General features: G+C 41.8%; 2 protein-coding genes across 6 annotated transcripts in view; both read right to left on the minus strand.

The window, feature by feature from the left end:
* Positions 1-1,020: 1,020 nt before the first annotated feature.
* Positions 1,021-20,825, minus strand: part of hoxa3a (homeobox A3a) — a 30,802-nt gene continuing 10,997 nt past the window's right edge. Inside the window, exons 1-4 of one of the 5 annotated variants that reach the window (XM_067611293.1) lie at positions 18,999-19,926; positions 8,903-8,963; positions 4,384-4,963; positions 1,021-2,125 (exon numbers count right to left, since the gene is read on the minus strand). In XM_067611293.1, the coding sequence (XP_067467394.1) occupies positions 1,341-2,125; positions 4,384-4,846 (1,248 nt within the window). In that variant the 5' untranslated portion in view covers positions 4,847-4,963; positions 8,903-8,963; positions 18,999-19,926 and the 3' untranslated portion in view covers positions 1,021-1,340. Of the gene's footprint in view, positions 2,126-4,383; positions 4,964-7,008; positions 7,702-8,902; positions 11,001-18,998; positions 19,927-20,825 lie in introns of those variants that run through there. The other 4 variants (XM_067611297.1, XM_067611296.1, XM_067611294.1 and 1 more) reach the window with 4 other exon arrangements.
* On the minus strand, positions 15,352-18,925 carry hoxa4a (homeobox A4a). The gene is made up of 2 exons (XM_067611309.1): positions 17,006-18,925; positions 15,352-16,485 (listed from the first exon to the last, which is right to left on the minus strand). Exons 1-2 carry the CDS (start codon positions 17,421-17,423, stop codon positions 16,157-16,159), a joined length of 747 nt encoding a protein of 248 aa, XP_067467410.1. The 5' UTR covers positions 17,424-18,925; the 3' UTR covers positions 15,352-16,156.

Consider the following 20,825-nt stretch of genomic DNA (forward strand, 5'->3'; position numbering starts at 1 on the left):
AATATTTGACGTTATCTGCGGCCATGTCCTCTTATGTTATTGAAAATTAATTCAGCCCAATGATTCCACGTTATTCTATATGTAAAAATAATTTGCAAATATGTAGATTTACCAATTACCACACATGATTTTTATTATTTAAATGGTAGCATTTTATTAGTATACTGCTAATTGTCTAAAAATGGTGTTTTTGCTTTTTTATTATCACCTCGTCAGTTCTATACCGTCATGAAATATATAGCAACAATAATAATGTATAACTGCAAAACTAGAAATATATTTTCATATTTTTATTTAAGAAATTGTCTTGTATTTAATTGTCATCATGTGAAATGCTTCTGAGATGCATTTAAATTAAAACGGAAGGATATGCTTTAATTATATTTCAATTCTTTTATTTATTCTTCAAACTGGAGCAGCATGGAATGTATGACATCGAAAAAAAAATTGATGATGTCTGTTTCTTTCTTTTTTTTTTCTTCAATAAAGAAACTGCTAACGTGTGTCCTTCTTTCCACCCTTATTGCATGACTGATTGATTTTACATTCACTGAGAAAAGAAAACACCTCCTCGAAGAAGAAGAAGAAAAATGGAAACAGAGCCGAAAATAGCAACATGGTGCACTTCTGCTGCTGCTGCTGCTGCTGAGGAGCTTCTTGCAGACTACATGTATGGGCTGAAAAAGGGCCGAGACGCTAATATCCACCAACCTTCTCCCCATACAAAGATCACAGGGGTGTCAAATAATACTAAAGGACTATTTTTTTTTTTACACCGAACAAAATAAATAACATTAGAAAGTAAGGGAGGTTGCGTGTAAGCTCATGACCCTTGTATTGAAAATGTAGGCTATTTCCCCTCATAATCCCATCTCGTGGCTCTTGAGGATCCTCTCACAAGTGCAACAAAATGCAAAACACAATTCTTCAACTGCGGATAAATAAAATACGGACAAATTCACATTAAAAATGAATAACATATGTTCATAATACCCTGTTTGAGTTTCGATTTTAAAACAAGATTTAAAAAAAAAAAAAAAAAAAAAAAAAAAAAAAAAAAAGATTAAATAGGCCTGTGCATATACTGTGCCCCCCTCCCTCCCGCTCTAGACGTCCTACAGCCCAGATAAAGGTCTATGTGAGACAATGACACGAGCAAATAGAGAAAAATTCAAGCAAGTCGTGATTATTTATCCTACGCTACTTCACACATCAAACTATAGAAAACATAAACAAAAGCAGAGAGAAGGTGGGAGCCATTGAGGAGGCGCAGAAACAAAGCAGTAATGTGTCTGGAGGTGGATAAGACAATGGGCGGAGTGATCCGGGCAGCACCACAGCTACAGATGCGTCAGTTTGGGCGCTTCCTGGATTCTTCCCTGAGAGTAGTGCGACGTTAGGTCTGTGTACGTCGGTGTCGGATCACACACTCCGTGATGCTGACTGTTGCCCATTGTGATTGCTCCATTGTAGTCCATGTTTGCGGACGGCGGGTGCGAGAGATGGGTCAGACCGAAAACGGAGGCCCCAGAATTGGGCATTGAGTCGATGTAACCTCCGCCAACATAAACGGGGCTGCCCTGCATGTGCGTCCCGTAGTTGCCATTGCCTTGGAGAGGATGCGCGTCATACTCGGGCGTGGCCGAGTCGGTCCCGGGATACCTCTTCTGGGAGGGCGGGCAGTTGTTGAGCGAGCTGTTCAAAGGAGGGGGGTATGACGTGGCCATACCGTATGCATTTTGATGAGGTTTATTGTAAGACGTTGGCGACTGGGATTCATAAGGTACACTGTTTACAAGAGAATGCATAGAGTTGAGGTATCCTCCACCGCCACCAGAGCCCGGACCCACGGGACTCCGAGGGGACTGTCCACCAGGGGAAGGCATCATACCGACGCCTTTTTGATCCTTCTTGTATTTCATCCTACGGTTCTGGAACCAGATTTTGATCTGTCTCTCGGTGAGGTTGAGCAGGTTGGCCATCTCCACCCTCCGGGGTCTGCAGAGGTACCGGTTAAAGTGGAACTCCTTCTCCAGCTCCACTAGCTGGGCGCTGGTGTAAGCTGTCCGGGCCCTCTTCGATGCTGCTGACCCCGGAGGACTCTTGTCTCCCGGACAACTCTCCACTGTCAGGGAGGAGGAGAGGAGGATGTCAATCAGTAATCCATTACAGACAGAGAGAGAGAGAGAGAGGGAGAGAGAGAGAGAGAGAGGTAGAGAGAGGCAGAGACAGGATAGTGAGAGTGAAAGTAAAACAGCTGATAACTCTCCACTATGAGGAGGGGGTGGGGATGGAGGGTTGGATAATAAGAGAACAGTTTACTAGATAAATATGTCCTGTTCGACTACTTAAATAGAGGTTTTATCATCAACTCCCTCTCCCTCGCTCACTAGGTGCGCGTGTGCATGTGCGCGCCTGCACGAGGTGCAAGCATCTCAACAGTTTGATAAATCTGCTCCCTATTGCAAAGCACAAGGGTTATCATCAAGGTTCTATAAGACAATTAACAATCAATGGATAGACAATGCGCCTGTGTACACGCTACACTAACTGCAAAGCACAAGGCAAAAAAAAATTGTAACTGGAGAATCATAGGTCAATATCTGATATGGAAGCAGGTGAGCTCAGATTTCCTACTAAAACATTTGACCCTCATCTTCCCCCGTAGTCATACAGTAGCACACGCGTAATGCAAACACAAGCATTATGTATTCCTCAGGGTGTATAAAACAGCTCGCCTTGCCCTCACTGATAAGCCTCCCTTTCTAAGAGGCTGGAGCTTGCCTGCAGAATAGCAAGGTGTAGCTTACTACAGCTGTGGCAGGCGGCCAACACTTAATAAATTTCACTACCTGTCGCCCAAACCTTGAGCAAAAGGAATGCATTATGACATAACCCGACCCATTAGGTTCTTACAGAGATGAAAGAGAAGTTAACACGAGGAGTAGGAGGGGATACCCATTTAATCAAGTCAATCACTTGTTAAAAAAAAAAAAAAAAAAAATGATGATAATTTATTAATTAATTTTCAAAGACGCTAGTTTGGTTGATTCATAAAAGAGAAACATTTGGGAGACGTGCGTAAAAGCCCTGCTACATGTGTTAAGCACAGACCGGACATGATAAAATGATTAAGATGTGGCTTGCGTACGTGCGTAAAACGTGCGCAAAAGGCTTCCCATACGTGTTAGCACTTCAAAGTGTTGTTAAAAACTAATGACACCTTCCCAACATAAATCACAATGAGTGGCGTTACACTGCGTTGGATTTTCAACTCTTGTTGCAGAAGAGTACCTGTGATTTAATTATACAATTACCCACAGATTTCAAAATGAGAAGGCCGTAGGAAGATTAACATCTCTGACTTTTTAGATTGACTCTTTGACATTCCCCACTACCACCTCCCACTCTGATCCACCAAGTTTCCCTCTAATCAAAACGGCAGGATCTGGCTTACGTACGTGCGTAAAACGTGCGTAAAAAGGGCTCTCCATAAAGGTTAACACCTTAACATCTTGTTAAAAAACTAATGAAAACACCTTCCCAAACATAAATCACGCTAAAGGGCAACATATTTCTTTGCAATGTCAACTCTTACTGTAGAACAGGGCTCAAAACGTAATTAGAAGATTAGCTAAATAATTTACAAAATAAGGCGGCCATGGGAAGATGAGCATCTCTGAATTTCTAGGTTGGCCCTGTGTAAATAAACACCCCCAAACATAAACCCCCCCAAACTGACCCACCAAGTTTCCCTGTAATCAAAACATCAGGACAAACTGAAACAACTGTTGTGCGTGTTTGTTTGTTGTCTCTCTGGGAACATTATGTGATCAGTGGAGATGCGTGTTTACAGTAGGAAGAGGTCAGCTTCAGGGCACAGGGACAACAAATGGTGGAGGCTAGTCCTAATGTTGAGGCAAATGATTTTTATAGTATAGTACAGTCTTCAAGTAGATCACATTTGGTCCAATATTTTGGAGAATGTTCAAGATTCTCTTCACAATGTGCACACAATAAAAGCATGGAAGTGTTGGTTGCACTCTGTGGTCATTTTTGAGGCTTTGTACTTCCTGAAGGATCCCATTGAGGGAACAACATATATAAATATGATACCACAAACCACTGAAGTATAAATATAGAGCTAAATTTACACCTATGTGACACTGGCACAGGAAAAGAAAAACCAGAATATTACCTCAGTGAATCACACACTTCACATGAGTAGTATTGTCCTATTGTGGTTTGCCTCCCCTTCCTCATTCCTCCCACCCACCCCCTATGTACTATGTCCTCCCTCAACAAAACTTATGTAACTTTCTTTGGTTAGGTCATCAGGGTGTGTGTGTATGTCAGCAGCAGCAGTGTTTAGGTTGTAGGTACCTGAACTGGCGCTACTGGTGGGTTTCTGCTTGGTGTTCTGACGGGTTTCCTTCATCCAGGGGAAGATCTGTTTGCCGTGAGTAGAAGAGGTCGGGGAGCCGTTCTTGGCGCTGGGCTGGTTGGACCCGTTGCTTGTGTTTTGGCTGATAGCACCGGGGGATTGTGAGGAAGGGGGTGGGCCTGACACCGGCACCTGCGGTTGATTGCTTTCGGGATGAACCTTGGACTGCGCCGCCTGAATGGCTGTGGTCCTGTCGCAGCTCTCCGCCATCTCCCCCGGCTTCTGCAGAGCCACGGAGCCGTCAGGAGACTGCAGGGAGCAGGCAGGTCGATGGTACTCACTTTCCACATGAGAGGCCCGGGGATATTGGACCTGATTGGCATCATAACTGAAGCCATTTGCGCTTTGATATGGGTAGCCACTGTAAATTGCGGAGCTGTCGTAGTAGGTTGCCTTTTGCATCTCGCCGTTTCCCAATATTTATTTCAGAAACTGACAGGGTCTTGACACCCTTGTAGAATAACATTGGCACCCTGTGGTCACGTGACGCCTCTCCGCCAATGGCCTCCTCGGGTGAACCTAGGGTTACAAGAAGCACTGTGAGGAGAAGAAATGGTGGCGATCCATCTTACTTTTCAATACAGGCCTGACACTGGAGACTATGGAGGCAAGATAGGGCCAACAGTCCTGTAGACTATTACCGTTTACCTTATGGCTTACACAGGGCACAAAGGCACGTACTAACCTTGTATTACCATCTGTGCCAAACAACATTAAAACAAAAACCTTTTCAAAAGCATTTCAGGTTGCCAAATCAATTTTAGGACATAACAAGAAACTGCATGACATTTATAGCCCCTGAGCCTATTAACAATGAAAGCGAATATAGAGTTACGGCACACTTTATGGAGAGGTAAAAAATATATGGTGCTGTAGAAATAACTTATTAGCGGGTTACCACACTGGAAAATAATATTTCTGTTACAATGTTATTCTACCAACAGAGCTGTCAACAGTATATCTTGTTTCTCCTGTAGTAAGTGAAAACATTCCGTGTGGCCAACAAGCTTTTAACCATTTTTTTTCACTGTTTTTCACTGTTAGTATATTAGATTATATATATATAGTTTTCATCAGTAATAGACATCAACGTGCCGTGCTTCCCCGGCCACCTGGCGCAAAGCATAAACAACCGCATTCTCTTCTTTTTTCTTTTCTTTGCATGCTGCAAGATAGACTAAATGGAAGAGCCACGAGGAAACCTGAAAAACCGGGCGGGCATCCGTGGTTCTTCATGACCACGGTGTGAACTTTTCCTTGCAGGCCCATAATAATGGCTGCTGTCGGTGCTGTCTGCGCGGCGGCCCGTCGTGGTGATATATGGGGGTCAGTGGGCCGGGACGGCCTGCTCGGAATGAGCGGACCGGTGAGCAGCCAAGCTCCGTACTCAGGCCAACAGAAACCCGGGATGAACAGCTAGAGCCTGCTGCTAAACTACCATCATTCACTCAGAACCACGGGGAGGTAAAAGATTATTGGGAAACTAGAAACGATAATGGACACATATCCACAGGTTATTTTTAGTTTTCTTTCCATAATATGACATTACTAATGAATATTTGGAATATTTTATGTGGAGTCACTATGTTTTAAACCATTAAATAGTTACGTGCAATGCAAACGGATAGTAATAATAATTATTATTATTATAACAACAACATTAATGTTAATAATACGAAGAATAAGAAGCATAAGAATACGGATAATAGTAATAAGAAGAATAAGGATAATAATAGGTGTTCCTTGCTTTTAAATAAAATACATTTCAATATAAATACATATTTTAAACCCGCCGGATTCATCTACTATTTGGTTTTGAAGTCATACAATTCTTTTGTTTGAACTGTAGATTTAACCACTGTAGCCGCCTCAGTCAAGGCATCAGGTAATTTGGAGACTAAATAAAATAAATAATAAAAAAAAAACAACTAAATAAAATATTAAATTATTTGATTGCAATTTCAACCTCAAATTTTATTTGCTGAAACTAAAAAGACCTGTGTTTAATTGCAAAGCCCCACAATAACGTATTAATACTAGGCTACAACAGAAGCATTAGCCTACTTATTTAATATTTATTTAAGTATAATATAGTCCCAGACCAGAGCTATAACTAAGCGCATTATCAGAAAGTAAACAGTGAGTAATGAAAGGAAAGCAAAAAAGGAAAACGCCAGATAACTCTGGATCCGTTCATAAAAAGAAGCAAAGCTGTAAAAAATGAGCCCTCAGCTTGCCCTCAACGCAGCTTAACCGCAGAGTGAAAGAAGGTGTCTTCACTGTATCTGCTGCTCATGATGACCTGGAAAAGATATCAGAAAAGCTTTGTGGTCTATCTCCAGGCGAACCATTGCGATAGTCATAAATGGCAGAGAAAGAGAGACAAAAGACAGACTTGAGCTTTCTGCGCAGCCCCCTGCTCCACGTTAGAGAAATCTGGCTGCCCGACTGTGTGTGTGTGAACTCTTCCTGAACCGAGATCTAAGTCATACGGTGATAAATCACCGCGCGACACACAAACTCCGCCATTTACAACCGAGGGAGCCTATTTCTGGCCTGCTTACCTTATCCTCTGACGACGAATGCAGAGCACCAAGCAATATTTTCTCATTCAGCGGCGAAATCGATCAAAGCAGTAATCCAGAGAAAAGTTTAAAGGCAGGGCTGGCTGGGTTGAAGCAGCAGCAGCAGCAGCAGCAGCAGACTGCGCCCTGCCATACACCAGGCATTAGCAGCCACAACAAAAAAGGGAAGAGCCGAGAGAAACCCCTTTCCTTTTTTCCTTGTCTTTTTTTTTCTCTCCCTACTCGACGTGGATGGGTAAACTGAGATTACGAAAGCAGGCGTGAGCAGTCGGGTCAGCGAGATAAGAGTTATCTGGCCTCAAGATTGAATTTATCGTCCTGCTACAGAGCAATGGCCAGGGCTTCATAGCAATATTAAACTCAGCCAAGGCTATGCTGGACTATGTGATCCTTCACCAGTACCATGCAGACACCAGTGAACTGCCCCGAACCAGAGCGTCACCATAGACAAGAAAAATTATGCAAATGAAGTTGCGCCTTGGAAAGCCAGTTCAAATCAAGTGGCTGCCTCTCCTCCTCCCCCAACCAAATGAGGTAGTGTGTCTAGAAAAAAAATAATACAACGTTACAAATAGCATGCAAGTCCATCCCCAAAGTGTTTTAAATCTTTTTGTTATTATTTACTCCACGTCTTGAGTGGAATTATGAGCCTAGAGGAAGATATGCTGGAGAGAGTAGAATACAAAGGAATAATCAGCCGCTGACTACGCTGCATTTCCATTTCCATGGGACATAAAGGACTTCTAACCACGGCTTAATCATTAACCAACATTTTTACATATACTACTCAATCTTTTGGCACAAGGACGCGCAATTCCTGTTCATTTCTGAGGCAGGTATTCCACTGATCCAGAGTCTGGCTGCTTGGCTTCTTGAATGAAGAATACCACATGAATATTTTTCTTTCTTTCTTTTTTTTTTTTTTTTTTTTTAGATTAGAAAGCACAACAACTTCACATCAAAGCCGTGTTCGGTGTATATCAAGGGAAAAACCCCACCAGGAGAAGGGTGTGAAAAATGGGAAGAGGTTTCATCACCAAAAGGCAAAGCGGAGGACATGCAGGCAGCGAGGAGCAAGGGAGAAGTGAGCCGGCAGCAGGGGGAATCCCTCTGCATGGTAATGCTGTCTGTTGCAGCCAAAAGAAAGACTGAAAAAAAAATAGATTTATGTCCTCTCAGGTTCCCAGGGCTGTAAACACGTCCAGAGCAGCTTCTCTGCTGCTTTCGGGCTCTGGGACAAAATTCAGTGACACAATTAAAAAAAAAAAAATGGTACAACACACGGACGGCGTGGGAGGGTGAGTGGGACAAAAATTCACGGGTGAGGATTTTTTTTTTAGCCAACTCGGCTTTTTCGTCTTTTCCCACATTGTATAATTATTTACTTCTTTGTGCTTTGCTAAACTGCTGATTCGTCTTTCTCTTTAATCTGGCCCTGAGCACAGGGTTAAATGTCAGTGAGGTGGTGGGTCCTGCTGTCTGCATAATAGGGTGTTAAAAAAAGAAAAAATATATATATCTGAAATGTTGATGAAAGAAAAATATTTTGAAACTTCAGTGCAGTAAACTACAGCGCAAGCAGATGGCTTTCACAGAAAGTAGTTTTCGAAAGGAGTGAGGCACCGCTCCAAGAGCTGCGATTCCCCTCGTCACTTTTATAGTGACAAATTACACCACAAAGACAAGTGGAAGAGAAGGAATTATTGCTCTCGGCCTGGTCATATTGCTGCTACAAGGAAATGTACAAACCATGGGCTGCTTCTCTATCCCTGCGAGTGCTTTTGGTGGGCGTGTGTGGTACTTATTAGAAATTGAATAAGGATATCACCATCAAGCATTCATAACACAAATCAATAAAGATATATGGACTTACCGAAGGCAGTTCAAGGTGTCTCGGAGACCGTGCGATGGCCTGAATTTACTTGGCTGGAATTCTGCAATGAGGAGTGGAATAAATATTTTTACATTTCTCAGAAGATGATACTTATAACGTGTTTGGAAGAGTATATTAGTGTGGATGTTATTTTCAGACAGGCGCTCGCTATAACGTTAGAAAACGGAATTGAAAGGAAGACTTTGTTGTGCGTATACGTTGCGGCCTTGTGTTTAAATGGCGCAAAAAAAGAGAGAGAATTGTGGCAAACAGGTTATTCTAAATCCACTTTAATCCAGTACGAGAATTCTTTAGATAATTATTGAGTACAAAATTTAGATTTAGCAGCAGGCTCCATGTTTAAGTTTTTAAGTAGGTTAATAATATCTTTGCTGCTTCAGTGAACCATAAATTCTAGATTTTCATTTAACATTTTACAACTAAACATCAACAAAGAATATATCCATCTTTAAGAAACACAAGACTATATAACGAGCAAACAAAACGCATAAATAAAAAGATAGAAAAGCAGAGTATTCTCGGACAAAAAACATTACAAGCAAATATTGCTGCCTATCAGGCGTAATATCACTAATAAAATAAAAATGGGTCTATGCAAATAACATGTTTGTTGTTTCCCCGCGGGCTGGTAAGCATTTTCTCCACAAACGGATCGAATAGTCATTAGTTCTCGCGCACCATCTTCCCCAAGTCCCCGCGCCCATAAATCAAGCAGGAGCGCCGTGACCCCAGCGCGGCCGCGCGGTCCTGTATGGCACTCCGTCTTCCATTATATCCTCGTTTCCCTGGCGGAGCGACACAACCCCACCGCTTTCCCCTACTTTTTATGGAGCTCATCTTGATGTATCATTTACGCACAAAAACCTCACGTAAAAGACACCAGATGTTTGTTTTTTTGTAGGACAGACTCTGCACCTTGGAGCGGCCGCGCGCTTTGTTTGGGTTTTTTCTTGGAAGCAGATATTTAAATGGCGGCTTTATTTACAAACGTTAATACAGGCCTACTTGTCTCAGTGGCTGCTTGTCCAATTAAAGATATGATTAAATAGAAAAATAGAAATTCTTGATGCTCTATTCTAAGTTTACACTGGAACGAATACTGGATATATTCTCATGTGTAGCTTAGGAAGCGTAAAATGGAACAGTGCGTTGATTTGAATGTGTCGCCCTGACAAACCCTTTATTAGTTACTTATAGTCTATATGCTGTGTCTAAATTCTGTAGGCCTATTTATGTTTCGCTTGATTCACTACAATGAATCAGAGATATTTGCAGATAAGTAAATATCGATAGCTTCTTGCTACCTGTCTATGTTCTCGCCCTGCTAAAAACCCTGGACTCTTTTTTTTTTACTGACCTCTGCCTCGCGCAGCAATAACTCACGACAGTAATGAACAATCGGCGGAAATACCTCAAAATAAAATCCATCCTCCCAAAGCTCAGGCTCTGACTCTGTCCGCGTGGAAAAACATATCCGTCCGTGACAGCAGTATAATACATCCACAAAACCGGGATCGTCTCTCTTTTAGTCTGCCTCTCTTTTCTTTTTCTCCCCTCGATAAACAAACTACAAAGCCCGGACTCCCCTCGCGGAAAGTGGGGGTAACCCGTATTTAATCAGCATCATATGGCCAGACCGGGGCTCCGGTTTTCTTCCCCGTGCCATAACATCGCGCAGTATTATGCGCCCTGCTCACGTGACGCAACGTCAACTTAAATCCCTTTTATTTGAGCCCGTGAATCATTAATGGAGGCAGTCATTGCCCCTGAGGAGAAACGGATCTGTTTGGAGGGAGAAAAAAGAGGGGTATGTGACACTGCAATGTATCTGGCAGAGGAGCAAGTCTCTCGCAGAGAAGCAGCTTTTCCACGTGTCGCCCATTCAGAGGGAAAGACTGTTCTGTCAGTTTTAAAGTGCCATATATTTGGTGCCTGTTAGCGCCCTGAAAGAGCTCTCAGGCTAATCCTGCTGTATTATGTTGAGTTTCAAGTGCAGCCGCAGCTCTGAGCCATGTTAAAACCAGAATGTTTTGCACTGCAGCGTGATAATTCGCACTATGTGAGATGGAGAGGGCTTTCCCCTCGAAAATACCATTTAAGGATGGCATAATGATTACTCATCTCTACAATACAGCCAGGGATATAAAGTGCCTTACAGAGAACTCAGTATTGCCTCCCCCATCCTAAGCCCCGCGGTTCGGGCGTAGTACCACTTAGTCAGCCTTTGGTGCTCCATCAGCAAAAGCCTGCATGCTGTTGGCTAAATAGAAACAAAACGTCACACATTTACCTGTCCTACACAAGGAGGGTGTGCCTGCTGGTGGTCGTGAGGGGTGCGTGTCAGTCAGCAGTGAGCGGAAAGTGGAGGTGAAGCAACCTTAAGTGAGGCTGCTCGACCCCGCTGATCAGTACATGGACCCCCATTCGACCTACATGCGCTTACGCGTTTCCTATGACCAGCTGAGTGATGGTAGAAATTACAGGTTTGTGCAAAGGAAGAGTTTTTGGAGATTTTGGAGAGGGGAGGGGGAGGTGAGATGGCAAAAGTACCCAAACAAGCTATAATCCTGCTGTAGTTTGCCAAAACCAGCATAGTATGTACCAATTCCACATCATAAGAGTGTGCCATGCGTGCGCCATGGAAGATATCTGGCTTCTGCAACCCCAGGTATTGCCAAAAGTGCTGGCTGGAAGAGCTTCTCTCTTCTCGGCACCGTTTGGCGCTTGTTTTCCGTCAACACCGAGCAGCGGGCGTGGAAAAATCCCACCACAACTATTAATCATTTGGGGCGGACATGGGCAGCATCCCACTCCCACACCAGCCTTTTGTCTTCTCAAACTACAACTTGAGCGGTAAACTTTTAAAGACAGGAAGAGAAGCAGACCTGCTCTTATTAATTCACCTTCAGCAAGATGAGAAGAGGAATTCACTTTTACGCGCGGTTTGAGATTTTAAATTTGTGAATTGTTAACCGGCATGTTTATGTCTGTATCTGATTTTGTTCTTTGTTTTACTACATTTACAGATGCGAAGCTGTCAGAGGGATTATTTGGCTCGACATGACCGTGCACTAGAGGCAGTTTCGCGACGCCTTTCGCCAGTGCACCTGAACTTTTCCCTGACCCGGGTAGAGGCGCAGAGAGTCGAGTGGGGAGTTATTTTGGGTTCAAAAAACAAGGAGAAGATGGAAACCAAACGGCCTTCAGCTGGTAGCCTACTTTTTTTTTTTTGCACTTTTTGTTACACTTTTTTTTTAGACTTACTCTTTGCACTAAAGTAGTAGTTGATTGATTATGTTTTAAATATCAACTGTTTAACGTGGAACAAATGTTTTAGAGTTATTTACACAAATCAAGGCTCCTTATCTCTGTCAGCGAAGAGGAGTTAGAGGCGCAGACCTCTGGAGGTTGGCCAGACGGCTGTCCATATCTTCCCACAATGTTGACACTCGGAGCTCTTAACAGCCAGGCTTGGGTTACCGATACACTCAGACGAAGATAAGTCTTTCTGCGAGGTTTATACCGGCCAACATCAAGGGTAATGCGAAATTCAACGCCGTAAGCTGACTTGGAGCAAACTCTCATGAACGCAGAGTAGCACTGGGGCGGACTACGGCGCAACTGTTTTGCTTGTAGGTGGTTGTAATAAAGCACATTTGAATTTCCATGTTGATTTTACTGGCTCTTTTGTATGACTGAAAAATGACCCCAGATCACATATAATTGGCATTTAAGTGGCAGTTAGTAAAATTTTGGAGGTAAGTGCAAAACAGGACAATAATTATAGGAGTAATAATAATAATCGACACTGTCACATATGCCTTAAGGACTTTGTTAATGTTTAACATGTCTGTATTGTCCTTTGTGCACTCTCTCTGAAAGGCCCTTTCATTCTGAGTTGTCCTGACAACTTTTAGACGCCAGAGATACTCCCTTTGCATTGTTACTGTTGTTTAAATACATTTTCTCTCATTACACGAATGTGACATGAATATATTACTTAAAAATATAAACTTTCAAAAGTAATTTAAACAGCCACGTTGCACCCTTAAAGACATGCAGTATTTTCTGAGCTTTTTTTAAAAAAAAATTACATTTCATGTCAACTTCAAGTGATTGTTTTACTTCACACTTAGAAAAGTTGCAGCTACACCTCTACTACATTTCTAACTCTGCAGGAATGTGTGTAGTTTCATTTATTTTAAACACATTTGCGAATCTATTTAGTCCGATAAAACGTTCAATGGCAAAGTGCAGGTTGAATGTCATCATTTCGATTCTTGTCTTATGAAATAAGTTATGAAAAATTAGACCTGTTGTCTTGTATATTTACTGAGGGCTCCAAGAATGTTTAATACATAACATTTAAGCACAAAATACATTTTCATTTTAGTAAGAAATCTGACAAAAAAGTCAAATAAAAGGTTTTTCAATAACATTATAAAGAGGAAAATATGATTTTTAAGTTTAATAACAAGCAAAATGTGAAATTGGCAACCTCAGACACTCTACTGCAATAAACAGCTGGGAAAAGTATATATAATTTAAACAGATCATCCTATAATATCCATGTAAGTACTGGATATGCGCCCAAAGATCATAAATTACACTGCACTTCCGGGATATTTTACACAGATTTTTTTTAAATCTCCACATAACTAAACGGAAAAAACAGCCAAATCTACTCACAAGTCATGACGGTCTGTGTCCAGCGGACAGAGTTTTGCCAGGGGAGAAGAGATCTGACTCGCACCCTGCAGAGGATCACTTCAATATGAAAATAAGGCAGATTTTCAGATCTATTTCTGACCCCGGGGCATTCATTATTCAACAAGTCACGTGAATGGGCAAATTAAAATTTCAGTACATTGGAAGTGACCTCTATTCGCGAATCAAATGACTTCAAAACTCTAATTTAACTTCTTGGAGTCTACGCAAAATCGGTGTCAATCAGCCCCAACGCCATCTTCTGCACAGCTTCCATGTCTGCAGGCAGTGCTGCACAAAGCTGCAAAGACTGCTTCAGTTTCCTTTTTTTAGACAAATGCTTGCAATAATAATTGTGAGATGCAACAAAGATACGAGCAAAGATGGAAAATTGTACTCCTAAAATAATATGTTATAAATTTCACGTATCTTTCAGTCTGGCTTTTAATGTGGGAATTTTGTTGAAAGACAGTTTTATCTAATTTACTATTAAATGCATTGCAGACATTTTCATTATGCTATTGCATAAATACAACAGAGACCATTAGTGCCTAAATATAGTGAAAATCATACTTAATTACATGCTCAATACCAGCATGTTTCTGCTCATATCTGCCTTCTCCTCCCCGGTCTGACAGGGCTGTTTCTGTGATGAATTGCAGAGGAGCTGTCTCTAAGAATAATTTTGGTTGAATTCATGGCTGAGATTCACACCTAAACACCGTTTTTGTTTCCGTGCTGTCTCCGGGTAAATCTTAAATGAGAAGAAAAAGCTCGCGGAGGTCTCAGCACTGATGTATGATCTGAACATTGTGTGTGTCGAGAGGTCAGGGGTTAGAAGGAGTGCTCCGGGCTGGTGATTGGCCAGAGAAGGCCGTGTCCCCTGGTTGAACTCTCTATTGTTTGGATGTAGCAGGTAGTGACCAACGCTCACACTCTGGTGCACTAAGGTTGGCTGAGATCTCCTTATAATGGCAAGTGAGAACAATATGTGTGGCCGGATACATTTAACAATTTGGGTTTGGTCTTGGATTCCCGTGTCAGCAGCAAAGCCTCTAAACACTTAAAGTCAGCAGCTGATACCTGCCTCCTGCATTTCAACCACATCTCATTTATCCATGAAAATGCGCGTGACATTCATGGATATTTTACGGTTTAGAATTTCAGTCAGTTTAACATTACAATACATATCAGCACATTTTTGCACAATATTTTATGCATAGAGAAAGATTTCTGAATAGGATACACACATTACCCTCAGTATAAAGTATAAATCTGACTTCAAGAGAAAATGCGTAACTTTGAGCTCTGGTTCTGTGCAAAAAAAATCATAAAATATAGAAAATAGATTTTTATTCTATTTAGGTAAAATGTAAACACATATATTAAGTATTATTAACGTGTAGCACAGTTAATTATCCAATTCTCGGACACGCTATCACAATTTTACGCACGCATCTCCAAACACTGGATAATTGATCCAAATATTTTAGATTAAATTTCTAAAAAAAAATAATATAAATCCACGAACTGAAATGAAAATAAGCAGAATTATAAATATTTAGGTTTTGGATTGCAATCCCCCAAATTAGGAATCCAAAAAAAAAAAAAGGAGGCATCTAAATGCATTTGGCATGTTGTTAAATTACGCACGGCTTCAACAATACATGTTGCGCTCAAATCACATCAATATTTGCAATAACAGAATATCCAAAGCCATGTCAGCCTTATAAGTGAAGTACATATTTATTTCACAAGGACAGATTCAGTCTACACTAGCCTACAGCACAACAGTCATTACTGAGACAACACATACAAATATTCACAGTTTAGAACACAGCACAATATGGGACGCACTAGCACAAATAAAACTAGACTTTACAACACCAACAAACATAATTCTACTCGACGAAATGCTCTCCTTATTGTGCCTTCATTATGATTTGTCTATGTACATTAAATGTGAAAGTCACCTTGACTACATTCAACAGTAAACCAGTCCACTCAAACACACAAACTACTGTTACTCTGACTGATGCCATACCTCTAAAACAGCCGTCTGGTTTCCTAACAGGCATCTAGAGTCCCGCTAAATATCTTTCAAGTATATTAGAACTTTCCATGAGCAATAATAAAAAAAAACTGAAAAAAATCAAATAGAACATAGAAAAATGAGTTCAAACTTACTTTTACCTCATTCAATTTTAAGTGTAATGATACATTTTTGATCCAAGTCCTACATTTGAATGTGCGTTATCCTTCTTTCATAATAATAAACAAATATATAAACACTTCAGTTGCCTTCGTGGCAATTAAAGGTGGATTTCAAGCTTATCTGAAGAGGGGAAAGACGAGCGGAGAGGGGAAAGGGTACAAAGGACGTGACAGGGGCCCAATGGCAGAGGCAAGGTGAAGGAGAGGAGATAACACCATGTGTGTAAAATACTGAGAATCGGTCCATCAAATTCCACTTGTGTTATTTGCCATCTCAGTCTGGTTTAGGTTTTATGGGGTGGGGTTCGTGCACTATAGACCTGCGGTGCACGGCGTGGGGACAAGCTGCTGGCCTGTTTTGATCTGCTGCTGCTGGGGCCCCGAGGCTGAGGACGAGGCCGAGCTGGAAGAGCGGATCTTGGTGTTGGGAAGCTTGTGCTCCTTCTTCCACTTCATTCTCCGGTTCTGAAACCAGATCTTGACCTGGCGCTCAGACAGACACATTGTGTGCGCAATCTCCACCCGTCTGCGCCGGGTCAGGTACCGGTTGAAATGGAACTCTTTCTCCAGCTCCAGAGCCTGCTGTCGGGTGTAGGCAGTGCGGGACCTCTTGGGCACTCCTCCAGTGTAACTGGTATTGACTGGGGGGGAAAAAAGCCATACAGAGGCAAGCAAGCAGGTGTTACATGCAGGCTGATAGCGTAATACTAAACCCCATAGCTTCTCCACTGGACACATTACAAGATTGGGAAAAACTATAAAACATTCCCCTGTTTGGTGGGAATTGCAGCCGCTCTGTTTGTTTTACTCTCTGTCTTGATTCAGTTTACAGACATGACCTAAATGTGGAGATACCGAGTATACAAGCACTCGCATCCAGGGACAGATCAAGCTTAGAAATGATTAAACAAACAGCGGGGTTGGATATTACAGTTTGGCTCGGCTCCAGTGGTGGAGGTAGTTTGGGTTAAAACGCAACAAAGGCACATGGCCCCGACAGACGAACACAGGCAATAAAATTTACGAGGGTCCTTAATTACCGACCCTGCTGCTCGATAGTCGTAAATTGCTGTTGTAAGGGCTGCTACTAGTGCTGCCTCAATAGGTTTGCGTGTGTTCCAGTGGTTGTTTCTCTGCTATTAAACCGTGACGATAACTCACCGGTGTTACTGTGGACCTTTTTCATCCAAGGATAGACCACCGGCTCCTTGCCCTTCGCTACGCCGGGATATACCTCAGTGGCGAGGCTGCAGTCTTTGCTGGCATTTGCCCCTGCGCCACCGTCTGGGGCCGCGGTGAGGCGAGGACCGTGGCTCTGTGGAACCGGTTGCGGCTGTGTGTGATGCCCATCGCCGAAATCATCGAGTCCGGTGGCGGGGACATTACCGTAATCGTAGCCCGATTCTGTGTAGTTTGACCTCGGATAGGATGGCTCGTCGTGATGGGGAAAGCCCGTATCTTTTGGCCGCTCGTAGTAATCACCGGGGTTGGGGATGTATCCGCTCTGCTGATATTCGTCGCATGGAGGAAAGGAAGGCTCGATATAGTTGGAGTTTATCAAGTAGGAACTCATGGTCATTAATTTGTGAAGTGCAACAATACTAATTTTTATCGCGCTGTCGTTTTTCTGATCTCCACAAAACCCTCCTACTCCCTGTCAAATGTACAAAGTTGCCTGGTCACGTGTGAAGCGCCACCAATCACCGCGTGTCCTGTGGGCATCATGTAAACAGGAACCAATGGAAAGCATGGCACTGGTACCACCAACACTGCTCGGACTGGCTTACGTAGGTGTTTTCCTTATTAAATCACAGTATATAAAGCAAAACCAATCAACTAACTTGTTTACTGCATGGGGCCAAACTTATGTGGGTGAGGCTTCCGTGTGAGAAAAAAAAAAAATCCACCTCCTCTGAAACACTGATGAGATACTGGATATGAAATTCAAGCCATGGGAAAATGCAGGTTATTCATAAACAAAAGACTATTTCTGACAGTCACTAACATGAACATCCGGTTGTTGGAGTTAAAATGTGTTGCATCTTTATAAAAAAAAGATCAAATCAAACAAAAAATTGAGCAGTAACAACAACAACAATACGAATCCTTCTCTGGTATTTTAGCCTATTGAAATTATCAATAAAAAGAATCGTGTTAGTCCACAAGCATCCTGACCAAACACTGACGAGCCGCTGCTCTGCGGACATCCAAGCCTGCATATAAAGCATATGACTTGTGTATCAGTAAAAAAACTGGTTAATAGCCGCTGAAGACACACACGTAAACTAAAGAAAACCCTCATTTCTCACGTTGCACGATTGTGCACATGCACAAGGCCTTTAGTAATAGATTCCATGGTTATAAATGTAAATACTGTGGGGTTTTTTCCTGCAGATTCCCAACATACAACAACGATCTGACGCTGTTTTAGTCTCAGTCTGTCCTATAATAACACATTAAACTCATCTGGCATTGATCGCATGGTCTCCACGTATTATCTGATCTTCTGTGTTAAAAGTCATTGGAAAGCTCATCCAAACACTGGACAAACACTTGTACACTTGACACATATCTGGCATTAAAGCAAAACAAAGCGAGAGATGTTTTCGTTTTAAATCACAGACCATTTACAGTAAGAGACGTCAGGCTGAAATACTGTGTACAGCAGAAATGACCTCATCTCAGATAAAAAAAAATAAATCTAAATAAATCTGTAAATATATTAAAGCCTTTTGCCACAAACAAAGTGTCAACATTTCTAAACAAATGTGAAACGTGTAGGTTAAGACACAGGCTCCTGCGCTTCCTACTGTGCCACTGTACTGTAAACAACCAAAAGGTACGAGGATGGAAACAAGGATGCAAGACCAGAAACACTGTCATGAGTTATTTCAGAAAATGTTTCGAAGAGAGAGGGCACTAAAGGGTTAAAGGGGCACATTTTCCAAAGCATAATAATAATAATAACAATAATAGTAATAAAATATTTTTTAAAAATACATGAACAGTTCAAGAAAATCATTTGCAAACAATGCAAACAATTCAGAAATATCATTTTCAGCCTCATATATTTGAGTATAATAAGAAATCCACTACGTTTTTTTTTTTTTAAAAAAACAGCATGCTTGAGTTAAATGATATAAAAGCCTCTGACCGTGTTCTTCGCCATCAGCCATCACGTCCAGGTCCTGTTTCCTCTCCATGTCCGAGGTGGGACACTGTATCTGTGTCCCTTGAAGATGCAGCAGCTCTTCACAAAGCTTATCCACACTGTCCACGTCAACAAGGCCTCTGCATGGAGAAACAAGAGGCCAAACTTCGGAAATATTGAAAGCTTTCTTTTCACTCCTTTTTTCTCTTTTTTTTTTTTTCTTCTCTCCCCTCTGGTCCCCCTATTCTATTCGCTCCCCTAAACAGAGATAACTTCTGCCTGACCCCAAAGTGACACCGTTTCCATTTTGTTTCTGATTAATCTTGCCCATTGACAGTCTTTGTTAAACAACAAGGCGTGCCCTTCTCAAAAGAGGCGACATTTTCATATCTGTTAGACGCAGTGACCTGGGGTTCACCCCGGACTTGGACTTCAGTTTTAGCAGGGGGCTGTTCAACTCTGGGGGGAGTTGGGGGAGCACTCAGCGCGGGTCAGCACCCAAGAAGATCCCCAAAGGATTAAAAAAAAAAAGAATTGCAAAACCGCTACAACTATCTCAGATTCACACAAACGTCGAACTATGAGTTAAAAAATGCATCTGTGGAAAAGGGGGATCTTGCAGCTCCCGAGGTCTGCTGTAATCTGAGCTGTCTGCTCTAATATGAAACCATTTTTTTTCCATCTCTATCACGGAACCTCTAGATTTTGGATATGCTGATGCAGAGGACTTAAAAGCAGGTGAATTATTTTACTCAGCAACCACAGACAGGCCCAAGTTTTCGCTCTTCAACAAAATTGGCATTTCATTTTTTATTCCATGTTAGAGCAGCTGCTACTATCTTGTGTATATCTCACAGGCTATCTCGCACCTAACTCATTGTAAATGGCAGCTGATGTACTTTCCGCCATATATCCACTGTATCCGTATGGCCAAGAGACCACCTGAGAGGCAATATGTCAACATAATGTCAGCGGTAAGACGACTTCACATGATATCTAAATTTACAGTCTGCTGCCATTCTATTACACATAGGTCCTGTATAAATATGGGCCAGGTCAGCATGGCTATTATCCACTTACTGTATGTTATTCTTGCGTGAATAACGGCTATTAGTTTTTGCAGGTCATTCTACTTGTTGCTACTTTTTTTTCCCCCTTTCATATTCAGCTGAGAATAACTTTATTAAAAAGATATTATCCCGATTCAGTGCTACAAAAGAAGCATTTTAGTTAACAGTCCTGGTAATACCTCCGTTATCTGGTGCAGGCCTGCCAGGTGCTGCTGGATGTTTGAATGTAATAAAGCATCTGGAAATCTCCCATATACCAAAATATAATAGGAAAATAATCATGCAATTATCGCCATGCAATTGACCGTTGGAATTGAAGCACTGATAAGAATTGGAGTAGAAAAGAATAGCCTCTGTTGTGTTAAACCAACTTGCACTATCTCAGTCATTTTCCACGAAATTTAAATTCTTATTTTGCTCTTGATGTGAACAAAAGCCCGTTACAGACCTGTGTTAAGAGTTGAATTCAGAACAGACAGATCTTGGTGTTGCTTTTCAGAGCATACTGTGAAGTGAAGGTCTATTTAGCCGATATATATCATGCTGACAGTTTACTGTAAATTTAGATTATCAGAGAAGTGCTGTGACGATAGTGACAGATTGCAGATGGCTCTCACAAGGTCTCTTGTCTATACGAAGCCCTGACGGCGGGAATAAAAAATCCCCTCTGCATTCAATATGTGCCGAGGATTCGGGTTGGAAAACACCATTCATACCTTTATGGAAATATTTTAATAAAGGTAAAAAAATACTTGTAATA

This window comes from Thunnus thynnus, chromosome 15 (genome assembly GCF_963924715.1).
Source record: "Thunnus thynnus chromosome 15, fThuThy2.1, whole genome shotgun sequence".
Classification (NCBI taxonomy): Eukaryota; Metazoa; Chordata; class Actinopteri; order Scombriformes; family Scombridae; genus Thunnus; species Thunnus thynnus.